The sequence below is a fragment of the Capricornis sumatraensis genome, chromosome 9 (assembly GCF_032405125.1).
Source record: "Capricornis sumatraensis isolate serow.1 chromosome 9, serow.2, whole genome shotgun sequence".
In the NCBI taxonomy this organism is placed as follows: Eukaryota; Metazoa; Chordata; class Mammalia; order Artiodactyla; family Bovidae; genus Capricornis; species Capricornis sumatraensis.
Window position 1 is genome coordinate 44,124,115 of NC_091077.1, and position 26,402 is coordinate 44,150,516.

General features: G+C 36.5%; 1 protein-coding gene across 1 annotated transcript in view; it reads right to left on the reverse strand.

The window, feature by feature from the left end:
• The window catches only part of AFF4 (ALF transcription elongation factor 4), a 75,641-nt gene that overhangs the window by 19,363 nt on the left and 29,876 nt on the right, over positions 1-26,402 (reverse strand). The window contains exons 3-11 of the mRNA XM_068979731.1: positions 25,475-26,269; positions 24,087-24,131; positions 19,722-19,808; positions 7,002-7,038; positions 5,328-5,373; positions 2,809-2,863; positions 2,309-2,346; positions 1,741-1,903; positions 352-1,269 (exon numbers count right to left, since the gene is read on the reverse strand). Coding sequence (XP_068835832.1) covers positions 352-1,269; positions 1,741-1,903; positions 2,309-2,346; positions 2,809-2,863; positions 5,328-5,373; positions 7,002-7,038; positions 19,722-19,808; positions 24,087-24,131; positions 25,475-26,269 — 2,184 coding nt within the window. The remainder of the gene's footprint in view (positions 1-351; positions 1,270-1,740; positions 1,904-2,308; positions 2,347-2,808; positions 2,864-5,327; positions 5,374-7,001; positions 7,039-19,721; positions 19,809-24,086; positions 24,132-25,474; positions 26,270-26,402) is intronic.

Sequence of the window (26,402 nt, forward strand, 5' to 3'; positions counted from 1 at the left end):
ACTAAAGACATTTAAAACCAAAATTTTAAAAATGTTGTAAAGGTCAGTCTGCAATCTTTGCTTTGTTCTCACCTCTACACTGGCCAGCACACACTATGAACAGATGTACTGGTTCATTTCTTATCTGATTAGAAACTATAATTCTTTACTAAAGGAGACAGGGAGAGGCACAGTGGTCCTCAAGAGACTCTTGTGTCTGTTGTCTCATCAGGACTTTAGGCTCACCTCTATTTTCCTTCATAGCTGTGAATCAACTAGCTAGTTTTTGGCTTAATGAGATTTCCACTGCATTTTAGAGGATGATGTTCACACAACAACAACAACAAGAACAACAAAAAACCCATTACAAACCTTATGTTTCCTCTTGCCTTTGTTGGAAACTTTCTCTGAGGCTTGTTTCTGAGCCTCTCTTGTGTGCTTTTCTGGCACATTTTTCTTTTCCCCCTTGGGTGGCTCTGTTTCTTTGTAAGGCTTTCCTGGTATTCTAGTCAAGAGATTCAGGTCAATCTTCACAATAAGTGGATACCTGTCATCAGGCTCACTGAGGGGTGAAAGAAGTTCCTTCTCTTCCATAGGAGAGAACATTCGTTGCCGAAAAAAGCTATCTTCTTCCTCCACTGAGGAGGGTTTAACGGGAGTCCTATTACTCTCTGGGTACTTAGGAGTTTGTGAGGAAGGAGGAAGGCTCTCGCTTTCATCCGAATCTGAGGATGAGGTATCTGTTTCTATAATTTCCCTCGATTTCTGGGAAGATTTACTTGTTGACTTGTATTTCTTTTTCTCTGCTGAAGGTCGAGGGGAAGATTTGGACTCCTTTTTTATATTGGGTTTTCTTGAGCCTTTGGTGGCTGCTTTGTGTCTGCTGGAGGGCATGCTGGTAGCCATGTCTACAGGAGTTTCACTCTCTATCTTCAGGCCTCCACGGGGCTCTTCAGCAGCTGCCTTCTCAGTCTTTTTGGGTTGTTTTTTTCCTACAGTTCTCCTCTGTGCTGTGCTGTCACTCTGGGCAGGAGACTTTTGCCTCCCACGCCCACTTTCTGATCCCTTTGGGACAGTTTTGGAGTCTCGTCCAGGAGTAGCAGAACTTGTGTCTTTAGGACCACCTGGATCCGTGTAGCTATTCCCTGTGCCCTGTTCTCGGCCTTCCTTTTTATAGCCTTGAGATGATGGGATATTACTGTCCACAGAAGAAGCTGGTGACACTTTATGTGGATTTACTTTATTCAGCCAGTTATCAAGTTGCCATTTATTTGTGGGAGGTGGTTCAGGCTGAAAAACAGAGAAAGAAGTATGCTTTTTCAGTACTGAAACTTTCTCCTTTCTTCATAATCTCAAGGAAGAGGAAAAAACACGATGCCCAACACCACAAAAGCATATGTTTTTCATAGTTCTAACTGAACCAAAGCAAAAGGCTAAAAATAATAATAGCTCTAATCACTTGAATGAGAAGATAAGCTAATTATTATATATATAGCCTTTAAATATTAAATAGCCCTTTCAGGAATCCATATAGTACATTTAATTCCAGAAAGCAAACCAATGATGTAGGAACCAACAGAGATTTTAAACCACATTTTATCAAGCTACAGTGAATTTATACTATTTAAGACTTCTTTTCACCATAACTAAATAACATGAGTCACCAGGTTGAAAGAAAAATAAAGCTCAAAGTAAATACTGGGCATCACCAGGGGCCTTCAGAGTGCCTAAAAAGAAGGGACCCTCTTGGCTCCCTCTCACCTCAGGAGATGCACTCTGGGATGGCTCATTTGCCTCACTGTCACTGGAACTACTTTCACTCTCTGAGTCAGATCCAGAGCTGCTTTCAGATCCACTGTGGCTGCTAGAATCATCCCTGGAGTTATCTGCCCCTTCACTATTATGGTGTGAAGGTTCAGAGTTACTAAAAGAAATAAAAAATATAAATGACCAAAAGATTTTTTTTTTCAGAATGACAACCCGTAAGCATTCAAAGCTGACACTCCACTTTATTTAAAATGTTTACTATTTGTTAATCTCTTCAAATTCTATGATTCTAAAACTTCATTATAAACGAAATAAATACTTCCTTAAAAAGTTTCTGAAATGCCACATTAGCCATTAGTACTCACCTTTAATAAAAGCTTTACTGGGGTACAAAATACTCTAAAATTCATTTATTTTAAATACAATTCACAATGATTTTTAGTTAATTTACAGAGTTGTAATAATAATATTTACTTTATAAGGTCAATTACTCTATCACTACACACTGTTATCAGATTGACCCTTCCACTCTAAATAAAACAAAAAATAAAAGGATGCTTACCTTCCTGGTGTACTCCTTGGCATTGTCTTATCACAATCCTAAAATTAAAACATGAGAGGAAATCTATAAATGAATAAATAGTACTTTATCTGCTTAATGTGAACAATATGTGAAATCTTAATAGGAAAACTTTCTTCTCTAATATATGCATCAATGGTCACTTAACACTTATGAAATACTGTTTTCACCGGAAGAATAATGAATTGCCAGGATAAGATTAAAAGCTGTGTTAATAATTCCTCTTATCAACAATCTCATGCTTCATGGGGATGTTCTGATATATGCTAAGTAATAAGGAAAAGACATTTAAAAAAAAAAAAAGGGGGAAAAAATGGAGGTTTAAAGACAGAGTGGAAAACTGTAAATATACCAGTGTCAGAAAAGCAGGAATGAACTTATCTTAACTACCTGGATCATAAATGTATTATTCAATTATAATTCTTATAAAATACAATAAAAACAAACACTGTATGAAACTAGTAAATCATAAGTAGACACACCTGTTCCCCATCACTGTCTTCACTGCTGCTTAGCTTTAAGTCATCTTTTAACATACTAGAAGGAAAAGACAGAAAGGATGATTATTTTGGGAATTTCATCATGGCATAGCAGAGTATTAGATATTCAACAATAATTCTAGAAATAGTCACCGTGGTAGCCAAAGATTTAATTGAAAAATAAAGAAAAGACCCAGTAAGTCTTACTATGTCTGGTTTGGTTTATATCCAGAGTAAAAATCTGAGAAAGATGACATTTAACAATTTCAATTTTGGAAGCTCTAACTTTTCCATAAGTAAAATATTCATCTTTGTTTTCTAATTAAATAAAAGTTACCTGCCACAAACTCCCATACTCACTTTTGTTATCTCTAATTGCAAATATACAAACTCATTCATTATTAAAACAAATTACCGTACTCATACCCAATAGTACACTAGAGGAATATGACTCTCAAAAAGAAGGAAGATAAAATGAAAGCATCAGCAATTCTATTTCACTATCCCCAATGTTTTATGAAGAGATATGTACACTTGGGTAGTTGTGAAAACCAGAACACACAAAGTGCTAGTTCATAAATGCCTTGCTATGAAAGATGAGTGCTCTTTGCAGATGTACAATTTTGGGCAAGAACCTTGGTTATACAAGAGAAATAACCATGTATGAATTAAAAATAACTCCAGAGTCCAAATCTTTCTTAATCAAAATTAAAATCAACTATTTAAAAAACACAAATAAATACTTTAAGTTAACAGTTCCTGGAATTAGTTTTTAAAAGTAAAATTATAGATTTAGATTTTCCTTAAGGCCACAGAATCAAAATCAAAATTAAAAACTGAGTAAGGAATCACAAAACACTCCTTGCCTTTTTATAAGAAAGGAAAAATTAACACAAACCTTAGGGAAATCTAGAAAATGTTTGATTTCTATCACCACTAGTTACATTACCTTTCTTCTCAAAATTTCCTGACAGTCTCCAATCAATGGAAAGGAAATCTTCTTTCACTCCTCCTACTACTAATACTCTCCCCTCAAAACTTAATCTGAGTTTCTAAATCTGATCCCAATTTCAGAGTTTCACATAAATGACCATCTTGATACAAAGTAACCAGACGAACTATGAAATCTGTTAGAACTATGAAATCTGTATAGAACTATGAAACCTGTTCTAAGGATGACCAAATCAGTGGGACAGATAAAAAGGTCTTCTTTTGGTCAAGGTCTCAGTACATTTCTATGACTGATTTCCTATAAAGAAATGTGCTTACTCTGAATTCTCTCAGCCCTTATGATTTAATAATGGCAGGTCAATGAACCTGTTTACACATATGAATATGTCAAGTTTTACCATACTGCTTAAGGTACTGGATGCTCTTGTTCCCTCAGAAACCAAAGTAATCTGCACATATATGGTAAGCTCCCATCGGTTTTCTGCACACGAATAAATATAATAAATAGGAATTTACATAATTTAAACTCTTTAACAGGCAGGTGAAATTTCTTGTACTCATATATTTTTATTCTCACTCAGTTCCCACTATGTTCAGCTGAAGAGGCTGAGGTTATCAGTATAGACTGTGGTTATACTGGTTATTTACTTTCTTTAGAATTTTGTTTCAATCACTGGATTAACTTGTGGTCTCAGGAATTCAATAGTAAGTTCATTCTTCAAGTTGGAATTTATTATCATCCAATATACCACTCTACCACATTTTGATACATATTTCTGGGTCTACCTATAAAATAAAAGTAGGAAAACAACACAGACAGTATGAACTATGCTGCTTTAATATTCTAAATTTTGTGGTCAAATGGAGGGTTTTACTAAGAAGAATCCTGTATTTTTTTCACGTGTTTTTTTTTGTTTGTTTGTTTAAACAAACTAGCATCACACACACTTCTGAAAGATAAGAAAAAAATGTAATCATAGAGCTGCTGCTGCTGCTGCTAAGTTGCTTCGTTGTGTCCGACTCTGTGCGACTCCATAGACGGCAGCCCACCAGGCTCCCCCATCCCTGGGATTCTCCAGGCAAGAACACTGGAGTGGGTTGCCATTTGCTTCTCCAATGCATGAAAGTGAAAAGTGAAAGTGAAGCCGCTCAGTTGTGTCCGACTCTCAGCAACCCCATGGACTGCAGCCCACCAGGCTCCTCCGTCCATGGGATTTTCCAGGCAAGAGTACTGGAGTGGGGCGCCAGTGCAGGGGTACATGAACTATGGCTCCACAAGCCAAATCTAGGCCTATTTTGTAAAGAAAGTTTTAACTGGAACATAACCACACCCATAGTCTCTGGCTGCTTTTATGATACAACAGCAAAGTTGAGTAGTTGAGACAGAAACCATCTGGACCCTAAAGTCTAATAAACTATTTCACTATCTGGTCCTTTACAAAAAAGTTTGCCTACTCGTGCCTTAAAAGATTAAACACATATTTCTAAGTGTTCTAGATATCCAGATACTACAAGTTGGATTTTGAGCGAAAAAAAAGACAAACATTAAACTTATTAAGCAATAAACTTACGATTTAGACTGGTGTGCATTTGAAGTTTTAGAAGGATTATATCTTTCTGGAGCAAAAAAGAATGCAGACATCAGCAACTATAGTATGGGTATTTATATTTTAAAATGTCTATCTATATAACCTCAAAGAAATATAAATAAAAACATAATTCTTCATCCATCAAATCAGTAACACTCTAATGTACATTGTATGAAATACTGGTGGAAACAGGCATGTCACATGTTACTAGTAGGACTGTAAATTCATACAATCTTTCTAGAGGGCAATTTGATAATATTATCTTACCAATACTATAAATGCACATACCCACTGACCTAGCAGTTAAAAGGAAATGAATTTATACTACATCTGGAGGAATACATACATACACATAAACACTCACACAGTTTATTATAGCATGGTTTGCAACAGTAAAACTGGAAACCAACGCCCATCTACAGGGGACTAGATGAATACATTAGGATAGTTTCAACAATATAACACATTCTTGTTTTTAAAAAGAATGAACTAGAGCTTTATACTGATATTTAAAAAAAAAAAGTGATAGTTTTAGTCGCTCAGTTTGTGTCGGACTCTTTGCGACCCTATGGACTGTAGCCCACCAGGCTCCCCTGTCCATAGGGATTTGCCAGGCAAGAATACTGGAGTGGGTTGTCATGCCCTCCTCCAGGGGATCTTCCCAAACCAGGGATCAAAACCCCAGGTCTCCTGCATTGCAGGCAGATTCTGTCTGAGCCACCAGGGAAGCCCATACTGATATAAAGACAGTTCTAAAATAAATTAAGTGAAAAACACAGGAAAGAAAGAGTAGGTGCAGCTTATGGTCCCATTTGCCAATAGTTAGCTATGGGCAGAGAGAATGGGGGAAGAGGAGTAGAAGTAAAGGGATACTTTTAAAAGATTTAAGAGAAAATGAATACTTTCTGGCCTACAGGTAGTTATTTACTATGTATCTATAATGCTGGGTCCTTTCTTCCTATCTGTAGTTTTAAGACAGAACAAAGAAATAGTTACATAAGATATGTTAACCTTAAAATGGACCTCTGCTTTAAGATCACTAAAGTTAACAAACTAAGGACTAAAAAAGCTCCACATTTTAATCTCTCTAAATAGCTTATTACCAGAGTAAATATACCTGAGAAGTTACTGCTCTTGGCAAAGAAACATTTGGGTTTTTTTTTTAGAGAGCTTTATGGTGAAGTCCAGACATTTGGAAGGTTCCTGACCTTACCACTATCAATTTATACAGCCATCAACCCATGGAATCACAATGAAACTCCCCAAAGCTATCTTCCCCTCAAGTTCTTCTGAGAGGCCAAGAGAGTGGAGGTAGACAGGGATTTTGTAGCACACATCAGACTTTCTTCACAGCTAAAAAGACCCAGAAAGAATAGAATGGCTCTTGGGGATATGAGGTGGCCATCAAACTGAACTCATGAGCTCTGAACTATTAGTTCAAATACTTAATAAAAATAGCTTATTTTGATACCAAGTGATTTATAATTCTTCATTTTTTAAGCTAAGATTCAGTTCAACCCATTACTAATCATCAGATCACAAATACTGGGATGAGATACACAAAAGAATTATTAAAGAATCATATGATGTGACCACGAGAAATGAATGTGCAATAAACAGCTTAATATAAAAACCAAGAGGAAAAGAAATACTCACTTTGTTCTCCAGGGCCAAAACTGGACTGCTGAGACTCCTGAGAAAAAGGGACATAAAATTATATAGTGACATTAAGAGAAAAAGTTTCATTAGAGAAAAATACTTCACATTAAGCTACTCAATTCCAACTAATTCAATGGAAGATTCTGTTGAGTTACTAAAAATGCATAAAAGACAAAAGCAAAAATGAAACAAAAAACAAACAAAAAAAAGAATGCATAAAAAAAAAAAAGAATTTAATGATCCCATCTGATCAGATTCACCAATTCAATGGTCAGTAGCAGAGCTTCCCAGAGCTTAATACAGAAAAGTACCAATCTATGTAACAGTCTTTCTTTATCATTTGTTTTTAGCAGCATCCTTGGCACTCATATCCTAATTTAATTCTTGGTCTTAAGAAAATGTTATCTTTTAAAGAATACTAATAATGATATATTAAAGTAAAAATAGTTATACAAATTATATATACTCAAAACATACCACTATTATGGACTAGTAACCCATTCACAGTTATTCCCATGTCATTTTACTCCCTTTCCCTGCTCCCAATATCTTATAATTAGCAACCTGAGGAAGAGATTTCTATACTCATTTTACATACTTCTTTGTAAGCCCTATACTAGCACTGTGTTTGGCACTCAGCAAGCATCAGTAAAAAGAAAGCCAAAATGTCCAGGAAAGAAACTTTTCAAACTCAACTTTCAAGACAAGAACAGCTATTTCACAAGTGCAAGTTGTACATTTTTCTAGGTTAAGTCTGTGGTACACATTGCAGTACACTAAGATCACACAAACTTCCCTATTCTCTTCAAAAGCTTATTTAAAAGTATAATCTTCTAAAAATGACAGAATTATCTGTGAAAGAGAAATCCAAACAGTATCAAAGCTAAAATATAGTTTTGCTGTTTAAAAATACTTTAAACCTACATCAACTGTCAACTCATTTTCAACAAGGGTATGAAGACCATCCAACACAGAAAGAATACTCTTCAACAAAAGATGCCAGGACAAGTGAACAGTCATATAGAATGAAGTCGGATCCTTACCACAGACAACTTGGAATAGATCAAAGATCTAAATCTAAGAGATAAAACTACAAACTCTTAGAAGAAAATGCAGTGCCAAATCTTAATAACCTTGGATTTGGCAAAGAATTCTTATATATGACACCAAAAGCACATGGCATGAAAGAAATAGATAAATTGGATTTCATAAAAATTAAGAACTTTTGTGCTTCAAAGGATACTATCAAGAAAGCGAAAAGACAACATACAAATTGGGGAGAAAATATTTGCAAATCATATATCTGATAAGAGACTGGTATCTACAATATATAAAAAGCTGTTATAACTCAATGCAGAAAGTCAAGTAATCCAGTGAAAAAACTGGGTAAAGGATCTGACTATACATTTTCCCAAGAAATGTGGCCAGAAAGCATATGAAAAGATGTTTGACTTCATTTGTCATTGGGAGGAAATGCAAATCAAATTGACAATGAGATATCATTTCACACCCACTAAGATGACTAGAATAAAAAAGATAGATAACTGCAGTGTTGATAAGAATGTGGAGAAACTGAAAACCTAATGGGAAATACTAAATGGTACCTCTAGCTATTCTGGAAAGCATTCTGGCAGTTCCTCAGATAATTAAACATATGAGTTACAACATGGTCCAGCAGTTCTGCCCCAGGTATAACCGAGAGAAATGAAAACATGTCCACACAAAAAACTGTGCCAAAAGTTTACAGAAGTATTAGTCATAGTAGCCAAAAGCCCAAAACAACCCAAATTTCCATCAGCTGTTGCTGTGTTAGACACTCAGTCACATCTGACTCTTTGTGACTCTATGGACTGCAGCCCACCAGGCTCCTCTGTCCCTGGGATTCTCCAGGCAAGAATACTGGAATGGGTTGCCATTTCCTTCTCCAGGGGATCTTCCTGCCCCAGGGATCAAACCTGCACCTCTTGCATCTCCTGCATCACTAGGGAAGCCTTCCATCAGGTGATGAATGTATAAACAAAATGATATATTTCTAAACAATGGATTATTATTTGACCATAAAAAAGAATGAAGGAACTGATACATGCTACAACATGGAAGAATCTTGAACATTATGCGAAGAGAAAGAATCCAGTTGCAAGAGATATACAAAATATGATATGATTTCATTTACATGAAACATCCAGAAAGGGGAAATCAATAGAGAGGACATATTGGTTGGGTAGGACTGGGAGGGGAACAGAGGGAAAAAGGTTGACAGCTAAATGGTAGGGAGCTTCCTTTTGAGGTGATAAAAATATTCTAAACATTAAAAAAAGAAATTCTTTTCGGCCATGCCATGTGGTTTGTGGGATCTTAGTTCCTGGACCTGGGATTGAATTCAGGCCCTTGTCAGTGAAAATGCAGAGTCCTAAGCATTGGATCACCACAGATTTCCCAAAATGTTTAAAAATTCACTGCTATACTGGCTGTACATATCTATAAATATGCTCAAAACCATTTAACTGTATACTCTGAATGGGTGATTTGTATGATATGTGAATTCTATCTCAACAAAGCTATTTTAAAAAAGTCTTTAAATACATCAGTGACCAAGAGGTCATTCCTGTGAATCTTACTAAAAATGAAAAGAAGGATTTCCCTGGTGGTCCAGTGGCTAGGACTTTGTGCTCCCAATATAGGGGGTCTGGGTTCAATCCCTGGTCAGGGAACTAGATCCTGCATGTCCCAACTATGACCTAGCGCAGACAAACAAACATTTATTTTTTTACATGAAAAGACTTCTCTACCCAGCCTTGAATGACTAATTGTCTTATACTTATTTACCTGGTAAATGGTCTAACAGTCTAATAACCTAAGCTTTTAAGTAGTCTCTTGATTCCTTTTTCTCACCTCTGACAATAGTCAGCTAGTGACCAAAAGCAACTGGAGGGACATCCCTGGTGATTCAGTGGTTAAGACTCCATGTTTCCAATGCAGGGGACATGAGTTTGATCCCTGTTTGGGGAATTAAGATCCTATGTGCCACACAGGTGGCCTAAAAAAAAACAAAGCCTATAAAATAAATAAGCAAATATGACTGGATTCTGTCTAGACCATCTACTTATATGCAACCCCTTCTCCTCTCCATCTGTACTGGAAAGATGTAGGTTCTCACCTTTCTTCATTTACAATGGTCATCTAACAGATCTTCCTGGCTCTAGTATTTCTTTCACTCAACTACAGCCTCTAGTTGACCTTTCTAAAGTCCAAGTCTTAGTATATATCATTAATACTCCCTCATTTTTCACAGAGCATATAATGGCTCTTCATTTTTCCTACTAAAGCTGAAACCCAAACTCCTTGATACACATTCACTCACATATCTAAGTACTGGAAAAACACAATAAGCAAAAACTGACATGGCCTTTGTCTTTATGGAACTTAATATCAATGAGTATTTTTGCAACTACTCATGCAAATCAAGATAAAATAGCAACTGTGTTAAGTACAACAAAGGGTAAATGCTTGCACGGTATTATAAAATAATATAAAAATAACAATTATATTATTATTATGTGTGTGTGCATACACGTGTACATGAGAAACAAACATACAGATACACATACACACACACACCTCTGACCAGAAAAATGGGCAAAGGCTTCCCTGAGTAGGTACTGCTCAGGATGAAACTTGAAGGATATGTAGGAAGTAGACTGGGAAAGGATGAGAAATGTAAGTGTTCAGGGTAGACAGAAAAGCATGTGTAAAGGCAAGAAATAGGAGCATAGCTAGTATAAAGAACTTCTAGGCAGCCCACGAGAGGAAAAGGTATAGAAGGAAGAGGGTTAAGAAATTAAACTCAGGACCAAAGAGGCTAAATCACATAGCTGATTTTTATAGACCATATTAAAGATTTGTGTGTGTGTGTGTGCGCAGTTTACTACGCTGAAGAATTATACAAGTACCTCTGCATACTGTGATGATTACCTTGGCTATTAAGTAGAAAACATCTTTGAGAAATCTAGAATGGAAGTAAAGACATTTCTGTCAGGAGATAACTGCAGTGGTACAAATAGGAGATGACTACAGCTTAAAGATACTGGTCTCCAAGCTCTTTTGATCATGTACTCCCTACCACTAAGACATTTTTACATTTGTATCTCCCAAATATGTGTGTGCTCAGTTGCGCCTGACTTTTGTGACCCCATGAACTGTAGCCCATCAAGCTTCTCTGTCCATGGAATTTTCTAGGCAAGAATATTGAAATGGGTTGCCATTTGCATTATTATTTAACTAGTATATATTATGTAAGACCAAAATATTAAAAATTTAAAGGGCTCAGATAAAATAATATTCTAGAGTAATTTAAAAATTGTATTTATCAATGGCAACAATGCTTTCCTTACATACACACAAAAATACAGTCTGACACTAAAACTGGTTTGATAATTGTTCCACTGGGTATCACAAAGACACAGCTAGACAAATGGAAGAGATGCTGTACTGACTACACCATGATACCAAAGTTTCAATCTTGCAGATTAATATGCAAAAGTTTCTGTTGAAATTTAGCTAATAGATTTCCAATGGTCACTGACACAAAACAATTTCTCAAGAAAATAAAAGGTTATGGTTTAGTATTTTTAGGAAATGGGTTCAAAACTCACTCAAGTTAGAAAATTCTGTTTCCAAGTCTTTAAAGCTTGCACATATGACAATCATCACAGTTTTTAACAACAATAAAAATACAGGATTTCCTTGGTGGTTCAGTGGTTAAGAATCCACCTGCCAATGCAGGTGGGCCAGGTTTGATCCTTCGTCCAGGAAGATTCCACATGCAACTTAAGCCCATGTACCCTAGAGTCTGTGCTCCACAAAAAGAGAAGCCACAGCAATACAATGAGAAATCCACGCACCACAATAGAGAAAGTCTGTGTGCAGCAACAAAGATCCAGAGCAGCCATAAATAAATAACAATGGAAACACATAGTGATGACATTATTTTTAAAACACTGCCTTCCTAACTTGAGGCAGTTACTTTTTCATTCACTGTTAGGACATCACTTTTATTCTAAGAAGAGGGTTTAATTTATTATTATCATTTTAAATATGCTATGAAAAGATCTAATCTATTTGGGACTTACATGTGAAAGAGGGAGGGGAAAGGGAAAAAGGAAGGATGGAGGGAAGGAGAAGAGGGAGGGAGGGACAGAAAGGAAGGGAAAGTGAAGTCATTCAGTCATGTCAGACTCTTTGCAACCCCATGGACTGTAGCCCACCAGACTCCTCCATCCACAGAATTTTCCAGGCAAGAGTACTGGAGTGGGTTGCCATTTCCTTTTCCAGGGGATCTTCCCAACCCAGGGACTGAACCCAGGTCTCCCGCATTGCAGGCAGATGCGTTACCATCTGAACCACCAGGGATGTATCTAATTCACTTTTAAGTACACTAACTCTTATTGTCATTAAACAAATAATCAGTGAACTTCTGGGTTAATATAAAAAGTATTTGGGAGTGCCACACCAGTTTTCCATGAAGGAAGGGGGAGGAGAAATTAAATATACTTTAGGACTTAACTTTTCTGTTATATCTTTCTTTGAGTGGTACACACACAAAAATAGCTTTTCAAGTATTTTATAACTGAAGTAACCTGGTAGCTCAGATGGTAAAGAATCTGCCTGCAATGCAGAAGACCCAGGTTTGATCCCTGGGTCGGGAAGATTCCCTGGAGGAGGAAATGGCAACCCACTCCAGTATTCTCGCCTGGAGAATTCCATGGACAGAGGAACCTGCGGGCTACAATCCATGCGGTCTCAAAGAGTCGGACACAACTAAAGGACTAACACACACACACCTAACTGAAAAGAGAAGCAAACAATCTCTTAAAATTGATACTAGTACTAGAAGCACCTACACTTTCATTCATCTATATAGACCTAACTTGTACACTGCATGGTTTATTTTAATACTTGTTTTTTAAATCTTTAGTTTTGCTTTCTATTTCAATAGTGTTTCCTGACAAAGGAATGCATTTTAGTCTGTGCTCTCTTTGTACTGGATTTCAGTCATTTTCTTTGCAATAAAAAGACCAAGTTTTTAAACAAAGGGAGAACACTGGGAGAAACAACAAAAGAGGTTTTTAATAAAATTTTATTAGACTTGATTTATGTTAAAGGTTTTATTGCTGCTGCTGCTGCTGCTACTAAGTCCCTTCAGTCGTGTCCGACTCTGTGCGACCCCATAGACAGCAGCCCACCAGGCTTCCCTGTCCCTGGGATTCTCCAGGCAAGAACACTGGAGTGGGTTGCCATTTCCTTCTCCAATGCATGAAAGTGAAAAGTGAAAGTGAAGTCGCTCAGTCGTGTCCGACTCTTCGCGACCCCATGGACTGCAGCCTACCAGGCCCCTCCGTCCATGGGATTTCCCAGGCAAGAGTACTGGAGTGGACTGCCATTGCCTTCTCCAAAAGGTTGTACTGAATACCACATAATTCAAAATGTCACTAAGTACAAATTATGATGCTTTCATCATTTTATCAGTTACTATCTCAAGGTATATGCTATATACACTAAATGCAAGATTAATGATAAAAATGCATGTCAAATTACTGCTGATAATCTGGATTTTTTTATGCTTATGGCATCTTTGTTTCTACCATGCAGTGGCAGATAAAGAGCTCATACTTGGAGAAGGACAATCTCAACTTTGCCATTTTCTTGTTTGGTCAGAGAAGGATTTGTGTGTTATTTTCTTTTGATAGTTTCATTGCACGTATGTCTTTTAAGCCATCTGTGCATTGGTGAAGATTAGCTGAATTAAAATCAGTTAACACAACCCATAAATAATCTTAACAAAGCACACTTAAAACTGCAATAAGCCACAGCTAGGAAGAACAAATGAACAAGAATAACTATCAACTTTTCCATATTGAAAAGACCTAAATTTCTCTTTGGATACCTCACATACCAGACATAAAATGTGATCATAAAATGTGAGGGTTTGATTCCTGGTCAGGGAACTTAAGATCTAGCATGTCACATGGTGGGGCCAAAAAAACCCCAAAACCCTGTAAAAGTAACCTAGCCAAAGCAATAATCAGTAAGTAGCTAACTGAGCTGTTTCAGAAAAAAAAAAAATCTAAACACAGTTGAGTTCAGTTTGGTTGTGTCCAACTCTTTATGACCCCATGGACTGTAGCATGCCAGGTTTCCTTGTCCATCAAGTCAGTGATGCCACCCAACCATCTCATCCTCTGTCATCCCCTTCTCTCCCTGGCTTCAATCTTTCCTACATCAGGGTCTTTTCTAATCAGTCTGTTCTTCGTGTGAGGTGGCTAAAGTATTGGTGCTTCAGCATCAGTCCTTCCAATGAATATTCAAGACTGATTTCCTTTAGTATTGACTGGCTGGATATCCCTACAGTCCAAGGGACTCTCAAGAGTCTTCTCCAACACCACAGTTCAAGAGCATCAATTCTTCAGTGCTCAGCTTTCTTTAGGGTCCAACTCTTTCACCCATACACAACTACTGGAAAACCACAGCTTTGACTACCTGGACCTTTGTTGGCAAAGTAATGTCTCTGCTTTTTAATATGCTCTCAAGGCTGGTCACAGCTTTTCTTCCAAGGAGCAAGCATCTTTCAATTTCATGGCTGTAGTCACCAACTGCAGTGATTTTGGAGCCCAAGAAAATAAAGTCTCTCACCGTTCCCACTGTTTCCATTGTTTACTCAGGTAAACAGAGTTACCTGAGTATATATTAATATATCTAAATTCAGTCAACAAACATTTACCGAATAGCTATTATGTGCCAGAAACTATTCTATTGGCATCATCTAAATGGCTCAGTGGTACACCTACAGCACCAAGAACACTGCCAGGGATTGTTCAAAACATACAGTTGAATATGAGTAAAGGTAGTCAAAAGCTTTAGTTCACTTCAAACTACTACTGGAAAATCTACCAACTTATCCCTAAGCACACTCATTCACTCTGCTTTCCCTCCTGTGAAAAAGAATGACATAACTGTGCTCTGTGCATGCATGCTCAGGCACTTCAGTTGTGTCCAACTCTTTGTGACCACATGGACACTATATAGCCCACCAGGCTCCTCTGTCCATGGGACTTTCCAGGCAAGAATACTGGAGCTGGTAGCCATGCTGTCCTCCAGGGCATCGTCCTGACTTAAGGATCTCCTGAACTGCAGGTGGATTTTTTACCCACTGAGCCAGCTGGGAAGTACTAATTGTGTTTCAAGGCAAATATTCTCTACTTGGGCATAAATTTCAATTCCTCTTGTGAAGATTTCCTAAGATTACCTTCTTTCTTTCCCACTTATCGCTTGCTTTTCCTTTTTAACAAATTTACATAGATATTGATAAAATGCCCTCATCTTATAAAAAATAGTCCCCAGGCAATATCATCAGACCCTTTTTTGGCACCACCACATTTCTCTGCTCCCTTCTACAGACAGTGCCTCAAAACAAAATCTCCGTTTATATAATCACTGCCTCTAATACCTTTTTAGCCCACTGCAACCTTCTCTTGCTCTCATCTTTGCAACTAAAAATATCACCAATAAAGAATACATTGTCAAAATTTCCCTGGTGGTCCAGAGGTTCAGAATCCCCCTTGCAAAGCAGTGGACATGGGTTCAATCCCTGGTCAGGGAACTAAGATCCCTCATGCTGGATGGCAACTAAGCCAACTAAGCCCATGTGCTACAACTACTGAGCCCCCTACTCCCACCACAATTAAGAGAGTCCAAGCACTGCATGTCGAAACAAAGATCCCATGTGCCACAACTAAGACAAGATGCAGTCAAATGAATAAAAATTTAAAAAAGAATATATTGTCAAATACTATATGACATCACTTACATGTGAAACCTAAAACATGACACAAATGAACTTATCTATGAAACAGGAACCAAATCACAGACATAAAGAACAGCACTGTGATTGCCAAGGGGGAGGGGGCAGGAGAGGGATGGACTGGGAGTCTGGGATTAGCAGATACAAACTATTATAAACAGAATGGATAAACAACAAGGTCCTACTGTATAGCATAGGGAACTATATTCAATATCACATGATAAACCATATGGAAAAGAATATGAAGATGAATGTATATAAAACTGAATCACTTTGGACTGTAGCCCATCAGACTTCTCTGTCCATGAAATTTCCTAGGCAAGAATACCAGAGTGGGTTGCCATTTCCCCCCTGGAAAATCCTCAAATACTTGAAAATAAAACTACATGCTTCTAAGTAATCCATGGTTCTAAGAAGAAGTCACAGAAGAAATTAGGGAAATATTTTGCACTGCATGATAATAAAAACACAATATATCACAATCTGTGAGATATATTTTTAAAAAGGGCTTAAAGGGAAACTGATAGTCTTAAACACTTAAAACAAGAAATTTTATAATCTATGATCAAATCCATAAATCAGAAGAAAAGCAAATGAAACCCAAAATAGGCAGAAAGAAGAAAATAATCACACTAAAAGCAAAAATCAAGGAAATAGAAAACTGAAAAAGCTAAAGGATGGTTCTTGGAACTGACAATAAAACTGATAAATGACCAGCTAGACAGATCAAGGAAAACAAAAAGAGAAACTACAAATAATCAGTAGCAGAGGAAAGAGAACTGTAGATCTTACAGACATTAAAGAATAAGTATAGCTTATTAATGACACTGGGCCAATAAATCTGACTGAAAAGAAAAAAATTACCAAAACTGACATAAGAAATAGAAAATCTGAATAGCTTTATATTTAATAAAGAAATAATAAATTTAGTTTGTAATTTTAAATCTTCCAGTCGAGAATACTAGAGGTACAGATAGCTTCACTGTTGAGTTATATTAAACACACAAGGAAGAATTAATATTTCACAAACTATTTCAGAAAATAGAGATGAAGGGAACATTTTCTTGCTCCTTTTAAGAAGCCAGCACTATCCTGATATCAAACCAAAGACATTATTAGAAAAAAAGGAAAAAAGAAACCTATCAACTCTGGCATCACTGCCCCCCTCACACCCCTCCAGGGCAAAGGTGAAAAATCTGAACTAATATTTCAAAAAGAATGGCCAATAAGCTCATAAACAGGTTCAGTGTCATTAGACATCAGGGAAATACAAATTAAAACCAGTATGAGATACTGCTAATGCCCAGTAAAATGGCTGAAACTAAAAAGAATAACAATACCAAATGTAGGATGTAAAACAAATGAAATCAGTCCTGAATACTCATTGGAAGGACTGATGCTGAAGCTGAAACTCCAACACTTTGGCCACCTGATACAAAGAACTGACTCACTAGAAAGGACTCTGATGATAGGAAAGATTGAAGGTGAGAGGAGAACGGGATGACAGAGGATGAGATGGTTGGATGGCATCACTGACTCAATGGACATAAGTTTGAGTAAGCTCCGGGAGTTGGTGATGAACAGGGAAGCCTGGCGTGCTACAGTCCATGGGGTCGTAGAGAGTCAGACATAACTGAGCGACTGAACTGAACTGAAAATAAATGAAACCATTATACACGGCTGGGAAATGGGAGTGAATCAGGAAGGAGTGTGGTACAACCAATTTAGCACACACTTGATACATAATCCAGAAATTCTACTTTTTTACTGTATGACTCAGTATACCCGTAAGAAAAGAAAATACAAGTTCACACAAAGAACTGTTAGTCAATGTTCATAAATACTCAATTCTTAATAGGTCAAATCTAGAAACAACTCAATGTTTATCAACAGGTGAATGAATAAATAAATTTTGGTATTTTTATACAATAGAAATAAAAATGAATTATGAATATAAGGAAAAACATAACTGATACATTCAAGAACATGGAAGAATTCTAAAAGTATATACTGAGCAGAAGAATACAAATAGATATGCCAAAAATATATATACATTGTATGGATTACATTTATATGAAATTCAAGAGAAAGCAAAACTTACCTATAGTGACATAGAACAGATAGCAATTGTGTGGGGCCAGTGGTGGGGTGAGGTGGACTGGAAAGGAACTTGAGGAAACTTTGTGGGTTGAAGGAAATGTTCTAATTCTTAATTAACATGGTGCTTACAAAGGTGCATATGTCTATCAAAACTCGGGCTGTATATTATATGTGCATTTTTAATGTGTAAACATAGCTGACTTAAAAAGTAAGAGTGGTATGACACACATACATGCAGAGAGTTTTCTCTCTACCTTGTATCACTCACAAAAATAAATGGAGCTAAATATAAACAAAGGAAATAAAACTGCAATCACATTAAAAGAAAAATGAGAAGTTATGATCCTGGAGATGGAAAAACCTTCTTTAACAAGACATTAAAAAGCAAAAGCTTTGTATAAGAAAAAGATAAATTTATTCATCAAACAAAATCTTTTAGACCATAAAACTTAAATGGGCACTAAGTGGGAGAAACATTTGCAGTATGTGGAATAAATTATTAAAATCCAGAATTCAAACAAAACAACATAAAACAAAAACAGAAATTTCCCTAAAACTCATTAGGCAAAAGGTATAGCCCAAAGGGCAGAAGAAATAGGCCAATTAATCCACATAGACATTAAATGGATGACAAATCTGTAAAGATGATGAACCTCCCCGGCAATCTAGGAAATAGAATACTATTTCCTACTCAAAAGATTGGTGCTTAAAATAACAAATAGCAGTGTGCATGTAAGGAATAAAAGGAAATACAAGTGCAAGTATTGAGTAGTACAATTACCACAGAGGAAATTTGAGAGTATATAGTTAACTATTATAGTATATAGTATAGTATATACTATAGTATAGTTAATAACTATATACTCTCAATATTCAACAATTTTATTTCTTGCTTTTTACACAAAAGAAACTCATATGCACACAGGAAGGCATGAATAAAAGTTATCTACTACATTAATGTTTATAGAAATGAAAACCTGGCAACAAGATAAATATCAAAGGGAAATGGCTAAATAAATTTAAATTAAGATATAAAATGGACGCAATTAAAAGAACTGAATACCTCTATATGTAATATATTATATATAATAACATGAGAAAGTATCTAAGATTTATTGCTGACTGATTAAAAATACAGAATAAATCGATACAGAAATTAAATGAGAAAATGTTTATACGTAATGATTCCATTATATGTACATATAAATGCATTTGAAAAGACTTGTAAATGTATGCATGAAGTAGCTCTGGTAAGATGGAGGAGGCAGAATATGGAGAAAGCTATTATTAGGGGTCCTTCTTGCATTATTGGTATAAGGATAAATTAATGTTTAAAAAAACAAATCTGTTGATTTTAGATGAGCTTGGAATTATTGTCTGAAGAACCATTACCACAGGCTGTAAGTATGGTTGTTGCGTCCTCTGGAAACAACTTCCTCATTCAGTTTGGGAAACCCTTACCATTTGTGGCCAAGAATATCATAATAGTTCACAACAAGCAGTGATGACCTCTAGGTCTCTACCACAAGTCGCCTTCAAAGATTTTCCAAGTTTCTGTCAATCTAAGTCAATCTCAATTCTACAGTCTAGTTTTATTTTCTTCATAGTAATTATCACTATCTGAAGTTACCTATTCATTCACTTATTTGTTATCTATCTCCCACTAAAATGGGAATGGCAAGATAATTCTGAATTCACATGATTTTAGTCAAGCCATTTAGAGTTTTCTTACAGTATAAAGACACATTTTATTTACTTACCTTAGTTGGAAAAGGAAATTTGGAAGGTTCTGTTTTGCATGGTGTATGAATAGCCGTTAGAGGGGGAGGCCATGAATGCGTCATCTCCTGAAATGTAATTATTACAGTTTGTTTTCAAGCAGGTCAAGGATAAAAATTACACAGCTAAAAACCAGATCTGTATTATAAATGCTGGTTTTCTGACTGCTCCTCCAAAGGTGTACATATTTAATCAATATTAATTAAGCACGTGTGCAAGGCACTATGGGGTAGGTAACAGGAAGACAGTTTACACTCTGACTTCAAGGAGGTTAGAGTTAAGGTGCTAAGGCCTGTGAATAGTTATAGAAATCAGCCTGTAACCAAATACAGGGCACATAGTAAAATGCTATTAAGGAAGAGCTTGCTACGGGAGTGGGAAAGGGGGATAACAATAAGAAAAGAAGCCAGCTTTTACTGTGTACCTTTAATGGGCCAGATACTGTGCTATTTTACCTCTGTTACTCAGCTAGTAGTCATAATGACATTATGAGGTAGATACCATTATTATCCTGACTCTATGTAGGATAAAACTGAAGCACAGAGATTAAGCTATTTACTCAAGGTCATATACTTAATTAGTAAAGGACACAGAATTTGATTCTGGGTAGTTTCTCTACAGAGTCCATTCACTGATCTGAAATTTTGATCAAGTGGAGAAAAATCAGAAGAAAGGTATCAAATGCACACATTGAGGAAGACAGACAAGTAAGACTACATGTCTGATTTCATTGAATGCCTTCTGTCTAATCATATGCCAAGTATGTCCAAGTGGAAGTTTGGATACAATCACAATGTATATGTAAGAGACGCAGGAAGTAGAGAGGTATCAGACCCAGAATAAGGAAGAAGTATTTTATCTCTGACACGTAGTTCAAAGCCAGCTGTCAAGTAGATTGAGAAAATACAATGAATTAAAGGTGGTATAACCTTTAGGAATTTATCCTATAGCTATACCCACATAGTTATGTAAAGATACATGTTCAAGGGATGCACACTAAAAAAATGAAAACAACCTAAACATCAACAACATAGGATTAATTAAATTACCAGACACTCATACAATGGAACACCAAGCAAACAGAAAAATAAAAAAGTTACCTTCTGAAATGAAATGATACCCCCAGTTACTGTTAAATGCCAAATACAAATCAGTGTATGTCCTCATAAATGTTTGTTTATGGAAAAATCTCTCAGAGATAGTTAACCTTTGGCCAACAGAATGACTGAAGGAAGAAGAGAAGAGAACACTTGATATAGCTTCTACCACTTGAATCTCTTGAAAAGGTCACCTGCACTCAGCTTGCTCTTTATCCTCTTACCACGCTTTATGTCTTTAATAGTATTTCACTTTCTGAAGTAATTGTATATAGTTGATTATTTCCTACATTGTGCTCAAAAATGTCAGCTCAAAGGGTGCAACACTAACACTGTTATCACCACGATATCCCTGGTGCTTCACACACAGTAGGTCCACAGTAAGCTGTGAATTAATAAATCATTTCTTACAATAAATATATTACTTTTAGACTAAAAAAACCTTTTTATTTCCTTTAAGTTTGTGATGAGGTTCCCAGAAAAAATATGACTACAAGTATGAAGAAAACACAAAGGCAATGTGAACCTGAGCTTCCTTATACGCTGCACATAGGGAAGGGAAAAGAAACAGAAACTTATATGCCCCAGGTTTTCACTGTTGGCATTTTACACCTTAAACACCAAAATCCTCTCAATAAAAAATCTATTTAACTCCCTACTGTCAAATGACTGAGCATCTATTACACCCAAGGCCATGTGCCAAGTCATATATATACATAAAATATATAATAAATGGCTTCCCTTGTGGCTCAGCTGGTAAAGAATCTGCCTGCAGTGCGGGAGACCTGGTTTTGATCCCTGGGTTGGGAAGATCCCCTGGAGAAGGGAAAGGCTACCCACTCCAGTATTCTGGCCTGGAGAATTCTGTGGACTGAATAGTCCATGGGGTCGCAAAGAGTCAGACATGACTGAGCGACTTTCACTCAATATAATAAATGGTCAGTAACATCATAGAAATAATTAAATACAAGAAAATCTTAAGATCTCTTCCAGGTATTAACATGCCATACATTTCTGAGGATTTAAAAGTAAAGATATATGCTCCCTTAGACTTTTTACGTACATGGCAACTGAAAAATGAAAGCAATGAGTCATCATTGTGGTCTGATGACCTGATACAAGGGGGGAAAGGATTTCAGTGGGATTCTAAGAAAAAACAGAATTTGTATATAACTGAAGAGGAAGGAGAAACACATTCTATGAAAGTTTACAGAGATGAAAGAATACGAAAGGGTATGGCTTAGGGAAATCAGTTTGGGAAAAGTGGTCAATCTGTAGTGGGAGAGGCTGAAACTGGCTTGTATACAGACTAACATTTAAAATGTTAAATTTGTACACTACTCTTTTTAGGGGCCTGAAAACTTCTTAGAAAGAAATTATGAAGACAAAGGATTAAAGCAAAGACTATGACAGCAATACAGAAGACAGATGAGCAGGGAGACTCCAGACAGAAAGTCAGAGTAAGGACTGTATATTACAATTACTAAAGCTCAAAGTGGCAGAAATGGAAACAATGGAACAAACATTTTCAAGAAATTTTCAAAGTCTTGCATGTAGTTTTGTGGTTAAAAAGAACATGAGAGAAAAAAGTGAAAGATAATTGGGATTCTACAATTGGCCAGGAAGAACAGTGATACTACTAATAGAAGTTAAGTTTGATAAATATGGCTTCAGACATATCTGAAGAGGCAGGGAGAAACCCAAACAGAGACCCACCTAAGAAGCAATGAAGAGACAAAAACCAAAACCCAAAGGAGGCCAAGACAGGAGAGAAAGATTGAATAGCTGTCTAACAGCTAAAGTCCAAAGCATGGAGGAAAATTTCATCAAAGAAGAAAAGAAGAGAGAAGCACTGGCTTAAAAAATGAACTCAAATTTAAGAGATAAGAGAAGACAAGCTTTCCCAAAGGGCAACTTTGGAATGTTGAGAATCCGAGACAAGAAAAGGTGTGTAGAAAATAAAAACAATGTAACAGTCAAGGAAGGAAAAAATGGTGCTTCCAGAAGGAAAAAATAAAAATTCTTTAAAACAGCAGAAACAGTAGAGAACTCAAATGAAGCCTCTTATGGCATGGGAGGTAATGACCTTGGAGAAACAAGTTCAGGAGAATGGCGGAAGTAAAAGAGATTTTAGTAGGCTAAAGGAAGGACGGGGAAGCCTGGTGTGCTGCAGTCCATGGGGTCTCAAAGAGTTAAACACAACTTAGAGGCTGAAAAACAACAAAAGAAAAGAAGGAAAAAATAAGTGGCAGCAGCCAATGTAAGCAGTCTTTCAAAAATACACACAGTGAAGGGGACTTCCCTGGTGGTGCAGTGGATAAGAGTCTGCCTGCCAAAATGCACGGTCATAGGTTTAATTCTGATCCGAGAAGGTCCCAGATACCTCACAGCAACTAAGCCCATGTGCCACAACTACTGAGCCTGCACTCTACAAAGCTGCTACTACTGAAGCCCACGTGCCCGAGAACCTGTGCTCTGCAACAAGAGAAGCCCATGCACCAAACCAAAGAGTAGCAACCACTCGCCACAACTACAGAAAGCCGGTGCAAAGCAACAAAGAGCAAGCGCAGTCAAAAATAAATAAATAAAAATTTTTAAAAAGTACATACAGTGAAATACAAGTACAGACATAAAAATTCAGGTGTACACAAGAAGTACAATTAATATGTGACTGATGGTTTTTGTCTATTGAGCCAAAAACAGGTTCTTTTTCCAACAGACAACATTTTCTTTTCCCAACAGAAGAATGTACTCTTTAATCAAGTGTCAGTTTAAATATACTCCATTAAACACTCAAAATGTGTAGTATTCAGAGAAGACTTTTTATGTACATCTGACTAGTATATACAGATGAACTACAAAGCAAGCTATTTTCAACACAATGGTTTGATAACTACTGAGATTTTTAAGTATTTCAAATTATTAAATGATAAACATAAGAAGGTATAGTTATATTTGGCTTCTTCCTCTTTTCAAAGCAAACTGTTAAGACCAGAATTTGTTTTTACTTACAAACAAAACCCCCAGCTTTTTGAGGGCAAAGAGTACACAAACCAAGTAGTTCAGAACTTAAGTATGAATATAAACAGAAAAGAGTCAGTTATTTTTGATGGACACAATCAGGTTATCCATGTAATCAGTCTGCTGCAGCTTCAGATAGTTTATGACATATAGGGGGGAGGAGGAGAAGAGGGTAGCAGAGCATCATAATTAGAGAAACAAACTATTTAAAAAAAAAAAAAAACTTACTTTAAGAATTTCATCCACACAACTCACATCCCCAGAAGCAGATGCCTAAAAAAAGAGGAAAAGAAACACATATTAGGTCTAAAGTCATTTCTTATTAGGTTTTTATCATTTGTTGTATAGATTTAACATTATTAGTAATAAAACTAACATTAAAGATATATTTGGTATCCCACTACTCAAAGCCAGAACACTAATTAGAATCTTTGGACTGATTTCCTTAAATACATAATTTCAAGCACTAAAAAATTTTAATCACCAAACTGTACACGATTGGAAATTTAAAAAAAAGTTTTCCAAGAAATCATATCTTGCTTATACTTGGATTAGAAATAACTTTCAAAATGTAGTTTTTTCAGCTGAACAAGATGTCAAAATTTAAGTCGATTTATATATAAAATATACTATGATACTGAAATCATCATTTCACATAAACTAACGAACAGAGTAAAACCAGTATTATTGAAAGATTATCTGTCTGGAACACAATGGACATTTTATATAATATTTCTTAAATCATGAAAGTTAAGTTTATTCTGAAGCACAAACAACAATTGAGTTATGGTGAAGTCTAGCTCTAAGGATCACATAAAGAACAAATCACCACTTTACTTTTCTCTTGAGAGGAGTAATTAGATGACAAATGCCAGGAACAATGCGTTTCCCAAGGCCACAAGAAAGATTTTTAAATGTCCTCAAAACATCATTTTACCTATCCCCATCCCTTCCTCCACTGTTTCAAGCTATGAGCTGTAATTTTCAGCTACTGATATGGATTAAAATTTTTTTATTGCTAGATTAAAGGATAAAATTAAAGGATAAAATTTCAGCTATTTCACAAAGAATGCTCACTATTCTGAATAGAATGTTTTGGTACATAGTTCTAAATACCTTAAATTTCAACCCACCGCTATCCCTAGAGCAGTTGCCGCAAACCTTTAAGTATACCCAGAGAAAAGGATCATGGCATCCAAATCATAAAACATTACCATCTCCATGCAACCAAAAAAGTTTCAACATTTACCACAATGAACCATGCCCACATCTTATTGATGAGTATTGCAATGAGAAGTAATTATTTTAAAACAAAAGAAACAAAATGTATTATCCCATAAAATTAAAATGAGGAAACCTAAGGTATTGAGAGATCATGTTTTAGTTCTATAACTGACTTGCCATTTTAATATTTGAAAACAACGAATGACCTTTTTTCTACTGCTCAAGAAAAGTGTCTAAGAGCTCTATGGATTCACTTGGGAGTCAATCACAAGTTTTTCCTTAAACTTTTACATTCCTTACTGTTAAGACAAAGAGTTCAAGTTCAATCATAATTTCAGGGTGAATTGCTTCATATAGTTACAATGTTAAAAAGCTCTAAATGTGTGACTTACATCCAATGGTTGGGAAGGTATTTTCAGCTTGGTGAGATGTGCTTTACTGTTGGGCTTCAGTTCAGTCATGCTGTTGCCATGAGACTGGCTGCTGTAGTGTTCAGAGGACAGCTTTGGTTCCATGGACTCCTGTCCATCCATGGGCCGCACATAGGCAGTGGGTTTCTGTAGCATTGAGCTGGACTTTGACATCAATGAAGGTGGGAAAGATTGATTTGAGTGCTGCCCACTTGAAAAAGGTACACGGGAAGGAGAATCCCAGTTTGCATCAGGGTCTCGAGGTGATTTGGAACGCTGATGTTCTTTGCTATGGTGATCATTCCCATGAGACCTGGAATGACTGGAGCTTAATGAAGAAACAGCCTGGGGTTTTCCAGGGCTGGAAGAGCGTGATTTGGAGTGTTCTGATCCATGCTGGCCTTTTTTGCGGCCACTGCTCCCACCACTGCTGTATGAGTCACGGTCATGTCTCTGGCCACTGCTATTAGTGCCACCACTGGCACCTGCACTGGCCCGCTGGCTACTGTGTCCACTCTGTAAGCCCGAGGACCGTTTCTGAGACTGAGAAGTGCTGGGTGCAGGTCCTACTGGAGTCCATTTGCTACTCTGATGAGAGCTCCCATGTCTCTGTTCAAAGAAATTTGGGTTAGATTTTTCATCTGCTGTCGGCGGTACCGTAGGCTTGGGAATTGCAACAAGCTTTGGTATAGATCGGTCTCCTATGAAATCCTTCATTTCATCGTAGTTTCCAAGCATACTCTGAATACGACTTGACAGCTTATCTTCTTTGCTAGTCTACAAAAAAAAGTAAAATAAAACTATAAAATTAGCATAACTAGAAAGAAAAGATGCTTCCAAACTAACTTCACAAACTTTAAATGGAAAGGGACTTTTCCAAAAGGAGGTCTCATCTCATATGTTAAGGTTA